This window comes from Sphaeramia orbicularis, chromosome 22 (assembly GCF_902148855.1).
Source record: "Sphaeramia orbicularis chromosome 22, fSphaOr1.1, whole genome shotgun sequence".
NCBI classification, from domain to species: Eukaryota; Metazoa; Chordata; class Actinopteri; order Kurtiformes; family Apogonidae; genus Sphaeramia; species Sphaeramia orbicularis.
In genome coordinates, this window is record NC_043978.1 from 6,762,249 (window position 1) to 6,776,949 (window position 14,701).

The following is a 14,701-nucleotide window of genomic DNA, read 5'->3' on the forward strand; positions in this document are numbered from 1 at the left end:
CGCTCACCCATGGCGGTGCTCATCCAGGGCACGTGCGGCTCCAGGTCGTCGGTCAGCTCCGGTAACTCCTCCAACAGGTTGGAACACTGTTTCTGGACATAGAAGACTCCGCCCCTTTTATCCACCTGAAACGCACGTCGTCAAACCTGAGGACCCCACGGCTAATCACCGTCTGCACCCCCCCCGCACGTCCGATTGGCTGACTTACCTTCCCCTCGATGATGTCGAGGACTGAGTTGAAGCTCATGTGTCGTTCTTCAGGCATCATGAAGCGATTGGCGCTCACGGCGTCGGCGTATCCATTAGGGGTCACCGCCACGCTGATGACCTTTGACCCCACCTTCTCCCTGTGGGACGAGGACACGGGTCACTTCCTGTTCCTTACTGCTAAGAGGTGCGAGTGGGTGGAGCCTGTTTACCTCAGGTACTGAGGAGTCCAGCGGGTCAGAGCTGGCCAATGGCTGAAGGCGTTCCTGATAATGCACGGTTTGTTTGGACCCACCCAGTCCCTGTAGAAGGTCAGAGGGTCCGGGGGCTGGTCCAGGACCGGGACGGACCGGGTCAGGTACAGGTCTGAACACACACAGGACACAGAGACGGGTTCTATCAGTGGAACATTTATACGGTTCTACCAGTGGAACATTTTTACGGTTCTACCAGTGGAACATTTATACGGTTCTACCAGTGGAACATTTATACGGTTCTACCAGTGGAACATTTTTACGGTTCTACCAGTGGAACATTTATACGGTTCTACCAGTGGAACATTTATACGGTTCTACCAGTGGAACATTTATGGAGGAGGAAAGCAACCAAGACTGAACACTTGAAACTGTTGAAGGTGTTGAATAAAAGTGCAGATCTATTCACTTCCATAATGAGTCTATTTATTCTTGAAAAATGAAACATGATTAATATATTTTTAAAAATAAATGATATTTGTGATTAATGTGATTGAACATTTGAACGGTTTGAACGAATAAGAACCAAAACAGTCAAAGTAAAAAGGAACAAACTGAAGCGGAGAACAGACAGAACATGAAGAACTTAAGCGGAGAACGGACAGAACATGAAGAACTGAAGCTGAAAGTGTCAGTTACTGATGAGGTAAATGTTGCTAATATCAATAAAAACGAACAAATTTTCTTTGTTTTAGTGGTACAAACAGATGAAGCTGAACCGTGTTAAACATGAATGTAAATGAGACTGAAGCTTTTTAAACGGACGCTTCAGCTTCAAGGACAGTTTGATCGCATGACCCTTCACATGTTTGAACTGAACATGTTTAACTACAGTTTTATTTATTCATGTTTCATTTGTTTTCATCTGTTTCATTTGTTTTCATAAATCCGCTGAAACATTCGTCATTCGCTGCCATTTTCAGAGCAGGTCACGTGTCAGACCTACTCTGACGTCACCTGTCTGTCAGACCTCGTGCCTCCTGGCTGAATTCCTCCAGTCGTTTCTTCACTGAATCCATCGGTTATTGATCATTGATGATCTCCGGATCTGATTCGGACCGGGATCGACTTCTCTGCCATGCCACGCTGTTTACAGGATCAGCGCATGCCCAGAGCGGCGTTCATGTGGCGTTTGACGTGGGAGGAGCTCCTCCTGCAGGCTGGAGGATGAACTGCGCAGACTCAAATGAAAGAAGGAGTTTGAGTTAATAAATAAACAAAACAACAAAAAACATTTTAAGACGAAATCTGAGACTCAAGACCAGGATCAGCCCATGGACTGAGGTGGGTCATCTGGTCCTTCATGGTTCTGGTCTGACTTGTGTCCCAGGTGAATCTGATGTGAGTCCCATCAGACCAGATTAGACACAGGTGTGCAGGTCTGAGCCTCAAACAGATCCAGAACCCCCTGGACCTGAACCTGAAGCCCCTGGACCTGAGCCCAGGTGTGCAGGTCTGAGCCTCAAACAGATCCAGAACCCCCTGGACCTGGAGCCAGGTGTGCAGGTCTGAGCCTCAAACACAGCCTGCAGATCCAGAACCCCCTGGACCTGAACCAGAACCCTCTGGACCTGAACCAGAACCCTCTAGACCTGAACCAGAACCCTCTAGACCTGAACCAGAAACCCCTGGGCCTGAACCCAGAACCCCCTGGACCTGGACCCAGGTGTGCAGGTCTGAGCCTCAAACACAGCCTGCAGATCCAGAACCCCCTGGACCTGGACCTGAAGCCCCTGGACCTGAACCAGGACCCCCTGGACCTGGACCTGAGCTCCCTGGACCTGGACCTGAAGCCTCTGGACCTGAACCAGAACCCTCTGGGCCTGAAGCCCCTGAACCTGAACCCCCTGGACCTGGACCTGAAGCCCCTGAACCTGAACCAGAACCCCCTGGACCTGAAGCCCCTGGAGTCCTGGACCTGGTCTAGGCCCAGGTTCTGGACCTGTCATGGACGAGTGTGCGCTGGAGCGATACTTTGACGACTCGATTGCGAATGTGAGTAAAATGTAACAAGGTTCACATTTAAGGTGGAATGACTGATTTTAAGAAGGTTCACATTTGAGGTGGATTGAGTTAATTTAAAGAAGGTTCACATTTAAGGTGGATTGAGTTAATTTAAAGAAGGTTCACATTTAAGGTGGATTGAGTTAATTTAAAGAAGGTTCACATTTAAGGTGGAATGAGTTCATTTAAAGAAGGTTCACATTTAAGGTGGATTGAGTTAATTTAAAGAAGGTTCACATTTAAGGTGGAATGAGTTCATTTAAAGAAGGTTCACATTTAAGGTGGAATGAGTTAATTTAAAGAAGGTTCACATTTAAGGTGGAATGAGTTAATTTAAAGAAGGTTCACATTTAAGGTGGAATGAGTTCATTTAAAGAAGGTTCACATTTAAGGTGGAATGAATTAATTTAAAGAAGGTTCCCATTTAAGGTGAAATGAGTTAATTTAAAGAAGTTTCACATTTAAGGTGGATTGAGTTCCCAAACACTTCCACTTTCTTATAATACAGCTGACAGTTGACTGTGGAATATTTAGGAGCGAGGAAATTTCACAACTGGATTTGTTGCATAGGTGGCATCCTATCACAGGTCCACGCTGGAATTCACTGAGCTCCTGAGAGCGACCCATTCTGTCACAAATGTTTGTAAAAGCAGTCTGCATGCCGAGGTGCTGGATTTTATACACCTGTGGCCATGGAAGTGATTGGAACACCTGATTCTGATTATTTGGATGGGTGAGCCAATACTTTTGGCAATATAGAGTGTGTGTGTGTGTGTATTAGAACTATTCTATGTGTAGTAGTACATATGTGTATTAGTACTATTCTATGTGTATTAGTAAATATGTGTATTAGTACTATTATATGTGTATTAGTACATATGTGTATTAGTACTGTTATATGTGTATTAGTACATATGTGTGTTAGTACTTTTCTATCTGCATTAGTACATATCTGTATTAGTACTATTTTATGTGTATTAGTACATATGTGTATTAGTACTATTATATGTGTATTAGTACATATGTGTGTTAGTACTTTTCTATCTGCATTAGTACATATGTGTATTAGTACTATTTTATGTGTATTAGTACATATGTGTATTAGTACTATTCTATGTTCAGGTCACTGTGTTTTTGTTTTTTTTTTGTTTGGTGGATTTGGTCGTTAGGGGGTGGGGCATTGGTTGTTGTTGGGCGTCGACCACGTTCTTCCTTTGTCCTTGTCACTTTGAGGGGCACTTCTGTCTGATCCTCATCATCCAATCATCTACCAGACCTGATCAGGTGCCGACAGGGGGTGGAGCCAGGCTGTGTTTTAGAACAGAGCCATTAGAAGATTTTTAGTGTATTTCTGAAGCCCCGCCCTCTCCACTTTGAGTCTGTTTACTCGACCCCGCCTCCATCTGTTCCTCATTGGCCAAGTGAGAAGGAGGCGGAGACTGAGCAGTAATGTTTCTTTCTTTTTTTTTTATGTTTGTAGGAATCCAGCTTCACTTTGGGGGAGGAGCTTGACAGCCAAAGCCCTGCACACCCTGTACATCCAGGTGAGGGGGCGGAGCCTAGTGGTGAGGTAAGGGCGGAGCTGGACCTAAGTTTCCTCCCAGATGAACTTGGAATGCAGGACGAGGCCGACACAGGTGAGACGTGATGGACAGGTGAGGGGGTGGGGCTTGAGGCAGAGGAAATGACCTGTGCTTTAACCTGTGGTCAGGTGACGCAGCAGCCAATCAGACGGCAGTTCTGGACACATCCCAGGACAGTGGCGTGGGCCTGGAATTCAACTCCCAGGATTCCACGGCGGCAGCAGCAGCTGGCCTTCCGCAGGTGTCGACATCATTAGGACAGGACATACCCTTCTGCCCTATGACCCCCATGACCCCGGTGACCCCGGTGACCGAGAGATCAGGCATCATCCCCCAGCTGCAGTGAGAAACAAACAATACACAAATGACAAACAATACTCAAATGACAAACAAACAATACACAAATGATAAACAAATAAACAAAGAAATAAATAATACACAAATAAGAAACAAACAATACTCAAATGAGAAACAAACAATACACAAATGACAAACAAACAATATATGCACAAATGAGAAACAAACAATATATGCACAAATGAGAAACAAACGAACAATACACAAATGAGAAACAAACAATACACGAATGAGAGACAAACAATACACGAATGAGAGACAAACAAACAATACACAAATGAGAAACAAATAAATAAATAATACACAAATGAGAAACAAACAATAAATACACAAACAAGAAACAAACAATACACAAATGACAGACAATACTCAAATGAGAAACAAACAATACACAAATGAGAAACAAATAAACAAACAAATAAATAATACACAAATGAGAAACAAACAATAAATACAAAAAATAAGAAACAAACAATACACAAATGACAAACAAACAGTACACAAATGAGAAACAAACAATATACACACAAATGAGAAACAAATAAACAAAGAAATAATACACAAATGAGAAACAAATAAACAAAGAAATAATACACAAATGAGAAACAAATAAAGAAATAATACACAAATGAGAAACAAACAATACACAAATGAGAGAGAAACAAACAATATACAAATGAGAAACAAATAAACAAATAAATAAATAAACAATACACAATGAGAAACAAACAAACAATACATACACAAATGAGAAACAAAGAAACAAACAATACACAAATTAGAAATAAACAATACACAAATGAGAAACAAACAAATAAATAAAAACTACATAAATGAGATACAAACAGTACACAAATGAGAAACAAACTAACAAACAAATAAACAATACACAAGTGAGACACAAGCAACAAGCAAACAAACAATACACACACAAAAATTATAAACAAACAACACACACACACACACACATACACTCCGTCCTGTTGAACTGCTGAAGCTGCAGAGTTTCCTCTGGAGTTTAATCCATTTGAATTCTGTTCTGGTTCTTATTCTGGTTCTGTAGGAACATCGTGTCTACAGTGAACCTGGGTTGTCCTCTGAACCTGAAGTTCATTGCATTACAGGCAAGAAACGCCGAGTACAACCCCAAGGTACAAATACACACACAACTACACACATAATACACACTACAGGCAAGAAACGCAGAGTACAACCCCAAGGTAACAATACACACGAAATACAAGGCAAGGCAAGGCAAGTTTATTTGTATAGCACATTTCAGCAACAAGGCAATTCAAGGTGCTTCACACAGGACACTGAAATAAAAGAAACAAAAAGAAACACATTTAAAACATTATAAAAGAAACATATAAAAGGTGATTAAAAACAGCGAGTAAGAAAACAACACATAAAATCAAAATAAAATAAAATAAAAATAAAAACACACATATTAAAGTAAAAGTTGCAGTGCAGAGTTTCAAAGAGAATATAAAATTTAAAAAGTCAAAAGCCTTTTAGTCAAAGGCAGCAGTGAACAGGTGAGTCTTTAACCTGGACTTAAAAGAACTCAGACTCTCAGCAGACCTGATATTTTCTGGTAGTTTGTTCCAGATATACGGAGCATAGAAACCGAACGCTGATTCTCCATGTTTAGTTCTGACTTTGGGAACACAGAGCAGACCTGCACCAGATGACCTGAGTGGTCTGGATGGTTCAGACTGGACTAGAAGGTCTCTGATGTATTTTGGGCCTGAACCATTCAGTGCTTTATATGCTAGTAAGAGAATTTTGAAGTCTATTCTCTGAGAGACAGGGAGCCAGTGTAGAGACCTCAGAACTGGACTGATGTGGTCCACTCTCTTGGTCTTAGTGAGGACTCGAGCAGCAGCATTCTGGACCAGCTGCGGTCGTCGAATAGACTTTTTAGGCAGACCAGAGAAGATACTGTTACAGTAGTCAACTCGACTAAAGATGAAGGCATGGACAAGTTTTTCAAGGTCTTGCTGCGACATCAGTCCTTTAATCCTAGAAATGTTCTTGAGGTGATAGTAAGCTGACTTTGTAATTGTTTGTATGTGGTTTTTAAAATTCAGGTCTGAATCCATGACAACACCCAAATTCCTGGCTTGGTCTGAAGTTTTTAACTGAAGTGACTGGAGCTGCATGCTGATTTTAAGACGTTCCTCCTTGGGTCCAAAAATGACTACCTCAGTTTTTCTCTGTTTAACTGAAGAAAGTTATGGCCCATCCATTCAGATACTTGCTCCATGCATTTACCCAGTGCTTGTATGGGGCTATGGTCACCTGGGGACATTGAAATGTACAGCTGTGTGTCATCTGCATAGTTATGGTAATCTATTTTGTTTTTTCTATGATCTGAGCCAGTGGAAGCATGTAGATGTTGAACAGAAGGGGCCCCAGGATGGAGCCTTGGGGGACTCCACATGTAATTTTGGTCTGCTCAGATTTAAAGTTACCTATTGACACAAAATAATCCCTGCCCTTTAAGTAGGATGCAAACCAATCAAGAACTGCGCCAGATAGTCCCACCCAATTTTCCAGTCGATCAAGTAATATATCATGGTCAACTGTGTCGAATGCAGCACTGAGGTCCAGTAACACTAAAACTGAAGATCTGCCATGATCTGTGTTTAAGCGAATATCATTAAATACTTTGAGCAGAGCTGTCTCAGTGCTGTGATGTGGTCTAAAACCTGACTGAAAGATGTTAAAGCAGCTGTTGACTGTTAAGAAGTAGTTTACCTGTTGGGACACAGCCTTTTCAATGATTTTACCTAAAAAAGGAAGATTTGATATCGGCCTGTAGTTGTTCATTGAGGTCTTTTCTAGAGTGTTCTTTTTTAGGAGAGGCTTAATAACAGCTGTTTTCAGGGTCTGTGGGAAGACTCCTGAGCTTAGAGACACGTTTACAATCTCTAACAGGTCAGATGCCATGACATGTGAAACTTTTTTGAAAAAATCTGTGGGTAAAACATCTAGACCTAGACCTACATCTAGATACACACACAACTACACACATAATACACACTACAGGCAAGAAATGCAGAGTACAACCCCAAGGTAACAATACACACGAAATGTGCACACAACTACACACAATACACACACAACTATACACAAAATATACACTACAGGCAAGAAACGCAGAGTACAACCCCAAGGTACAACTACACACAAAATACACACGCAAGTACACACATAATACACACAAAATACACACTACAGGCAAGAAACGCAGAGTACAACCCCAAGGTAACAATACACATAAAAATACACACACAACTACACACATAATACTCACTACGGGCAAGAAACACAGAGTACAACCCCAAGGTACAAATACACACATAATACACACACAACTACACACATAATACACACATAACTACACACATAATACACACATACTACACACACGATACACTCACAATACTCACACTACACACATAATACACACATGCTACACACTACACACATACTACGCAATACACACATAATACACACATACTGCACACACACAATACACTCACACTACACACACACAATACACTCACACTACACACACACAATTTACACAATACACACACACACACTACACACAATACACACACACACACTACACACAATATACACACGACACACAAACTACACAAATACTACACTAAATGTGGTGTGTGTGTGTCTGTGTGTGTGTTAGCGCTTCGCCGCCGTCATCATGCGGATCCGTGACCCTCGGACCACCGCTCTGATCTTCAGTTCGGGAAAGATGGTCTGCACCGGCGCCAAGAGGTGAGTCTGAGCTCTGTCCACTGCCCCACCCACTCCTGCACCCGCACAGATGTGTCTGACATCTGTTCCTCTGTTCCTCCCTGTCTGTGTCTGAGTGCATGCAGTGAGGAGCAGTCACGGTTGGCGGCCCGGAAGTACGCCCGTGTGGTCCAGAAGCTGGGCTTCCCGGCCCGGTTCCTGGACTTCAAGATCCAGAACATGGTGGCCAGCTGTGACGTGTGCTTCCCCATCCGCCTGGAGGGCCTGGTTCTGACCCACCAACAGTTCAGCAGGTGGGTCAGAGTAAGACACACCCACTGGGGGGGGGGGGGGGGGGGTCAGAGTAAGACACACCCACTGGGGGGTCAGAGTAAAACACGCCCACTGCGGGTCAGAGTAAGACACGCCCACTGGGGGGTAAGAGTAAAACACGCCCACTGCGGGTCAGAGTAAGACACGCCCACTGGGGGGTAAGAGTAAGACACGCCCACTGGATGGAGACCCAGCACTGAGGTCACCACACGCCAGTCTGTGACAACAGGAACCAACAGAACCACAGAGTCCACAGAGCAGAACCTGCATGAACACACAGAGGAAGATGGACAGCTATTTAAGGTGGACTGGTATTTAAGATAACTGGTACTTAAGATGACTGGTATTTGAGATGGACTCGTATTTAAGGGGGATTGGTATTTAAGGTGGACTGGTATTTAAAATGGACCGGTATTTAAGATGGACTGGTATTTAAGATGAACTGATGGACTGGTATTAAGGTGGACTGGCATTTAAGGTGGACTGATGGACCAGTATTTAAGATGGACTGGTATTTAAGGTGGACTGGTATTTAAGATGGACTGGTATTCTGGGTTCAGATGTTCTGGTTCTGCTCTCCTGGTTCTGTGTGCCTGTGGTTCTGGTTCTGACGTGGTTCTGATTCTGCTCTCCTGGTTCTGCTCTCCTGTGGTTCTGGTTCTTGTTGTGGTTGTGGTTCTGACATGGTTCTGGTTCTGTGTGTCTGTGGTTCTGGTTCTGCTCTCCTGGTTCTGTGTGCCTCTGGTTCTGGTTCTCCTCAGTTATGAGCCGGAGCTGTTCCCAGGTCTCATCTACCGGATGGTCAAGCCTCGGATCGTCCTCCTCATCTTTGTGTCGGGGAAGGTGGTTCTGACAGGTATGAGAACATTCCTGGAACCTGACCACCTTCACAGGACCGGTACCAGATGAAGGTCCAGTAGAACCACAGACGTCACTCCAGTGTGTTCAGGAGTTTTTCACTCGTTGACATTTGGATGCAGATTTTATGTCAAAACAAGTGATTCTGAAAAAGATGCTGAGTTTATGTCTTAACTGAACTGAACTTAAACTTAACTTGATTGAACTTAACTGAACTTAATTGAACTTAAACTTAACTGAACTTAATTGAACTTAAACTTAACTGAACTTAATTGAACTTAAACTTAACTGAACTTGAGTAAACTTTACTGAACTTAATTGAACTTAACAGAACTTTACTGAACTTAACTGAACTTAATTGAACTGAACTGAATTTAACTTAATTAACTTAACTGAACTTAATTGAACTTAACTTAATTGAACTGAACTGAATTGAACTTAATTGAACTGAACTGAACTTAATTGAACTAAACTGAACTTAATTGAACTTAACTTAATTGAACTGAACTGAACTGAATTGAACTTAACTGAACTGAACTGAACTTAATTGAACTGAACTGAACTTAATTGAACTTAACTGAACTTAACTTTAGCTTAACTTAACCCCCTTGGTTGTGATCCTGGTTTGTGTGTGTTTGACATTTATCTTCTGGTTAATTACCACATTAATTAACTGTTTTTTTCACCTACTGTCACTGATTCTTTAGTTATTTTTATGATAAACTTCATCGTACGTCAGTGATTTTAAAGTTTAATGAAAAAAAGACTTATACATCCATCCATCCATCCATCCATTATCTGCCGCTTATCCGGGGCCGGGTCGTGGGGGCAACAGTCTGCCCAGACTTCCCTCTCCCCAGACACCTCCTCCAGCTCTTCCGGGGGGACCCTGGGGCATTCCCAGACCAGCCGAGAGACATAGTCTCTCCAATGTCTCCTAGGTCTTCCCCAAGGCCTCCTCCCGGTGGGACATGCCCGGAACACCTCCCCAGGGAGGCGTCCAGGAGGCATCCAAAACAGATACCCAAGCCACCTCAGCTGGCCCCTCTCGATGTGGAGGAGTAGCGGCTCTACTCCGAGCTCCTCCCTGGTGATTGAGCTCCTCACCCTATCCCTAAGGGTGTGCCCAGCCACCCTGCGGAGGAAACTCATTTCGACCGCTTGTATCTGGGATCTCGTCCTTTCGGTCATGACCCAAAGCTCATGACCATAGGTGAGGGTAGGAACGTAGATTGACCGGTAAATCGAGGGTTTCGCCTTCCGGCTCAGCTCCTTCTTCACCACAACTGACCGATACAGCGACCCAGACCCGAGTTTTTGCCTCGACAACCGCTCGGGCTGCGGCACGCCTGGCCTGCCGATACCCATCAGCTGCCTCAGGAGTCCCACGAGCCATCAAGGCTCAATAAGACTCCTTCTTCAGCTTGATGGCATCCCTTACTTCCTCCTGGGATCATTCGGGTGCTCAAACTCCCCCACCATGGTAAGGTGGCAGTTCAAGGGAGAGTCACATTGACATTTGACTTAAACATTCAAATGTCAAACACATTTATTTTGACCGTTCAGACTTTTTCTGAACCGGTGTTCTTTTTTTCCAAACCTCCTCTTGTTTAAAACTAATGAAGTTCAAGGTGAACTGTTGTGTTTATACAGATGATGTCACTGTAATGAAATGTGATTGGATGTAAATAAACGTGTCCTAAAAGTCAAAGGCTGTGGTTCGACATCCGCAAACCAGGCTGGGGATGAGGATGAGGATGAGGATGAGGAGGGACTGATGAACTGTGGGTGGTGCATTCACGGGACAGGCATAAATGTGGGATTTGTTGTCGATGCTGCTTTCAGGGGCTAAAGATCGAGCTGAGATCTACGAGGCATTTGAGAACATCTACCCGATCCTCCGAGGCTTCAGGAAGCAGTGAGGACAACCCCTAACCCCTGACCTCCAACCCCTGACCTTTGTGTTAGTGTGTACATGGATGAGTCAGTGTGTGTATTCATCTGTTGTGTGTTTTCTTTTGTTGCATCAGAACGGTGAATCTGAGTTGATTCAACTGTTCTCATCCATCAAACCGGATCAATAATGTTCAAACATTATTATTATTATTATTATTATTATTATTATTATTATTAATAATAATAAACTGTTCTGTTTTTCATCATCTCAGTTCCCTTTAATTCCATTTTTTATTTTTTACTTAAACTTTTTTTGGTTTTCCAAACGGCAGTGCTTTGACTTCCATATCATTGTCGACACCTGCACGAAGAGTACAGATAAAAAAAAAAAAAAAAAAAACACAACGACAGAGGGTTTAGTGGAACTAAATCTACTGGATCTACTGGACCTACTGGACCCACGGGATCTACTGGACCTACTGGACCTACAAGATCTACTGGACCTATTGGACCTACTGGTCTTTTGTCCTTCATGTCTCCAGTTGGTAGAATGTCTTTGTCTTCCAGTGGAATTCCAGAAACCTGTCCACAGATCATTTCCACAGATTCTGTATCATTTTCTCAAAGGTTTCGACCTTAGTCCAAACTCATACCATGTGATCACACAGATCCGAACTGGCTCCACCCACCCTGTCCAATCATACAGGTCCAAACTGGCTCTGCCCACCATATCCAATCACACAGGACTGAAGTCACTTCTATGTATAAACTAAGAATTCACACAGTTATACTTTATGAAGTGTCCAGATATGGTCCCATACTTCACTTACACTTTAATTCAATCTTTAATGTACGATCAATAACAATTGATGAGTCATAATGTGATCGATTGGTTTCAGTCGCACAGTAGAATCTTTTGTTCAACTCGAGTCATGTGACTTTTTTCCCAGCCATTGTGACATTGTTCTCCTCCATTTGAGTCACAAGTTTAAACGGATTCAAAAAAAAAAAAGTTTATATGGCTTCATTTCATCCACTTCAGTGAAGTTTCAGAATATGATCATTTGAATCCAACATTATTAGTATAAATAAGACAGAAGCACAGAAAACTAAAGGATAAAACCAGGACTGGATCAGGACCACATCAAACTAAAGGATAAACACCAGGACTGGATCAGAACCACATCAAACTAAAGGGGTAATTCTGTGCCAAATCACTGGAAGGCTCCCGACTCACCATCTCAGATTTGCTTCATAATTTTTTATTTTGATGCTCTTGTAACTTATAACAACTGTGCAAAATTTGAGGCCAATATCTCCACTAGTTTTGGAGATATTAAGCCTACAAAAAAGGGGTGTGGCTCCATATTTTGAGTGTTACAAACAAACATCCATATTTAGAGGGCTAATAACTTTTGAACTATTCATACTAAATGGTTCAAATTTTCACACCTAATTCCTGGATATAATAAGGCAAGGTACACATATGGAGAGCTTTGTATGTGACATATTGGCAAATTTATGGCATGCCAAACATGGCTTCCTGGAATGCGCATTTGTCCATGGTAGCACTTTTGGCTCTGTATATCTCCAGATTTAATGACACCAGATGTCTGATTCTTTTTAATATATGAGACAAGTTATAGTACTGCCAGAAAAATATGTTATATCTGTGACAAAAATTATATTATCTCATATACATGCCCCTAAAAATGGAAAAAAAAAACATGTTGAGCCTGTATTTTGACTGCTTATAGCAAATGTCTGACAAGGTCTACCAGAAAACAAATGATATCAGTGAAAAGAACAAGGTCTAATTGATATATGTACCAATTATGAAGTTGGTGCTGTAGAGAAAACTATTTTATTCAAGCCGTTGAATATAGAAGCTTTATGACATGCGGAAATGTCATTCTCAAGGTTACATCACATACTATTTCATTAATAATTCAAATTCTTTTGCATATACATAATATGTTGTATATTTGTAAATCTCACAGAAGCCAAAACTTGAAAATAAAATATTTGACCAGTGAGATTACAATTCTGGGTCATCATTTTTTGGATGTCTGCTACTGGAGCAAACTGGTATCTGATGTCATCACTCAGCCTGGCAGTCTGCTACTGTAGCGCTTTTGGGTCTGATATCATCACCTTGTGAAATCGTATTGGCCTGCTTCCCAGAATAGAAAACATGCTGACTTACTAAAAAGATTCAGTTGAAGTAAATAATTAATAAATTTGTGTAATTGACTTCTCAGAGATTCATTTTGAATCATTTATCATATCTACAAATATACTACATTTATGTAGTCAAGAGAATTTGAATTAACAATACGCATAGTATGTGATGTAACGTTGTGAATGACATTTCCGCATGTTATAAAACCTATATTCAACAGCTTGAATAAAATAGTTTTCTCCACAGCACCAACTTCATAATTGGTACATATATCAATTAGACCTATAGTTTTTCACTGATATCATTTGTTTTCTGGTAGACCTTGTCAGACATTTGCTATAAGCAGTCAAAATACAGGCTCAACATGTTTTTTTTTTTCTATTTTTAGGGGCATATATATGAGAGAATATAATTTTTGTCACAGATATAACGTGGTTTTTTGGCAGTACTATAACTTGTCTCATATATTAAAAAGAATCAGACATCTGGTGTCATTAAATCTGGAGATATAGAGAGCCAAAAGTGCTACCATGGACCAATGTGCATTCCAGGAAGCCATGTTTGGCATGCCATAAATCTGCAAATATGTCACATACAAAGCTCTCCATATGTGTACCTAGCCTTATTATATCCAGGAATTAGGTGTGAAAATCTGAACCATTTAGTATGAATAGTTCAAAAGTTATTAGCCCTCTAACTATGGATGTTTGTTTGTAACACTCAAAATATGGAGCCACACCCCTTTTTGTAGGCTTAATATCTCCAAAACTAGTGGAGATATGGCCTCAAATTTTGCACAGTTATTAGTTACAAGGGCATCAAAATAAAAAATTATGAAGCAAATCTGAGATGGTGAGTGAGGAACTTTCTCTAAAATCTCGTGATTTGGCACAGAATTACCCAAAGGATAAAATCAGGACTGGATCAGAATCACAGTTCATTAATTCATGTTACTGACTTGACTTCTTCCCTGGAGTCTCTGTGCTTTATCACCTCACAGGTTTTCCCAGGATCATCACCGGTTTTCCCTGGATCTTCACAGGTTTTCCTAAGATCATCTCTGGACCTGCTGCTGTGGTCCTGCCTGTCTCCACCTTTATCATCATCACTCACTTATCCATATGGTTATGATAGCGTTTATTATACTGTTCTGTACATGTTCTAGTTCAGTTATTTGTGCATGCGTCTCCCCCTACCTCCCCCCTCTCCCCCTCTCCCCCAGCCTCACTCTATCTCTATCACTCTCTCTTTTCTCCTCC

At 41.8% G+C, this 14,701-nt stretch overlaps 2 protein-coding genes across 2 annotated transcripts in view; one reads left to right on the forward strand and one right to left on the reverse strand.

Moving 5' to 3' along the window:
- Positions 1-1,581, reverse strand: part of jmjd7 (jumonji domain containing 7) — a 28,459-nt gene extending 26,878 nt beyond the window's left edge. The window contains exons 1-4 of the mRNA XM_030127026.1: positions 1,432-1,581; positions 420-573; positions 209-347; positions 8-125 (exon numbers count right to left, since the gene is read on the reverse strand). Coding sequence (XP_029982886.1) covers positions 8-125; positions 209-347; positions 420-573; positions 1,432-1,480 — 460 coding nt within the window. The 5' untranslated portion in view covers positions 1,481-1,581. The remainder of the gene's footprint in view (positions 1-7; positions 126-208; positions 348-419; positions 574-1,431) is intronic.
- Positions 1,582-2,361: 780 nt separating this feature from the next.
- tbpl2 (TATA box binding protein like 2) lies at positions 2,362-11,523 on the forward strand. The gene is made up of 8 exons (XM_030127020.1): positions 2,362-2,456; positions 3,946-4,102; positions 4,177-4,390; positions 5,469-5,556; positions 8,124-8,215; positions 8,320-8,487; positions 9,268-9,362; positions 11,210-11,523. The coding sequence occupies exons 1-8, from the start codon at positions 2,409-2,411 to the stop codon at positions 11,284-11,286; spliced, it is 939 nt and encodes a 312-aa protein (XP_029982880.1). The 5' UTR covers positions 2,362-2,408; the 3' UTR covers positions 11,287-11,523.
- Positions 11,524-14,701: the final 3,178 nt, after the last annotated feature.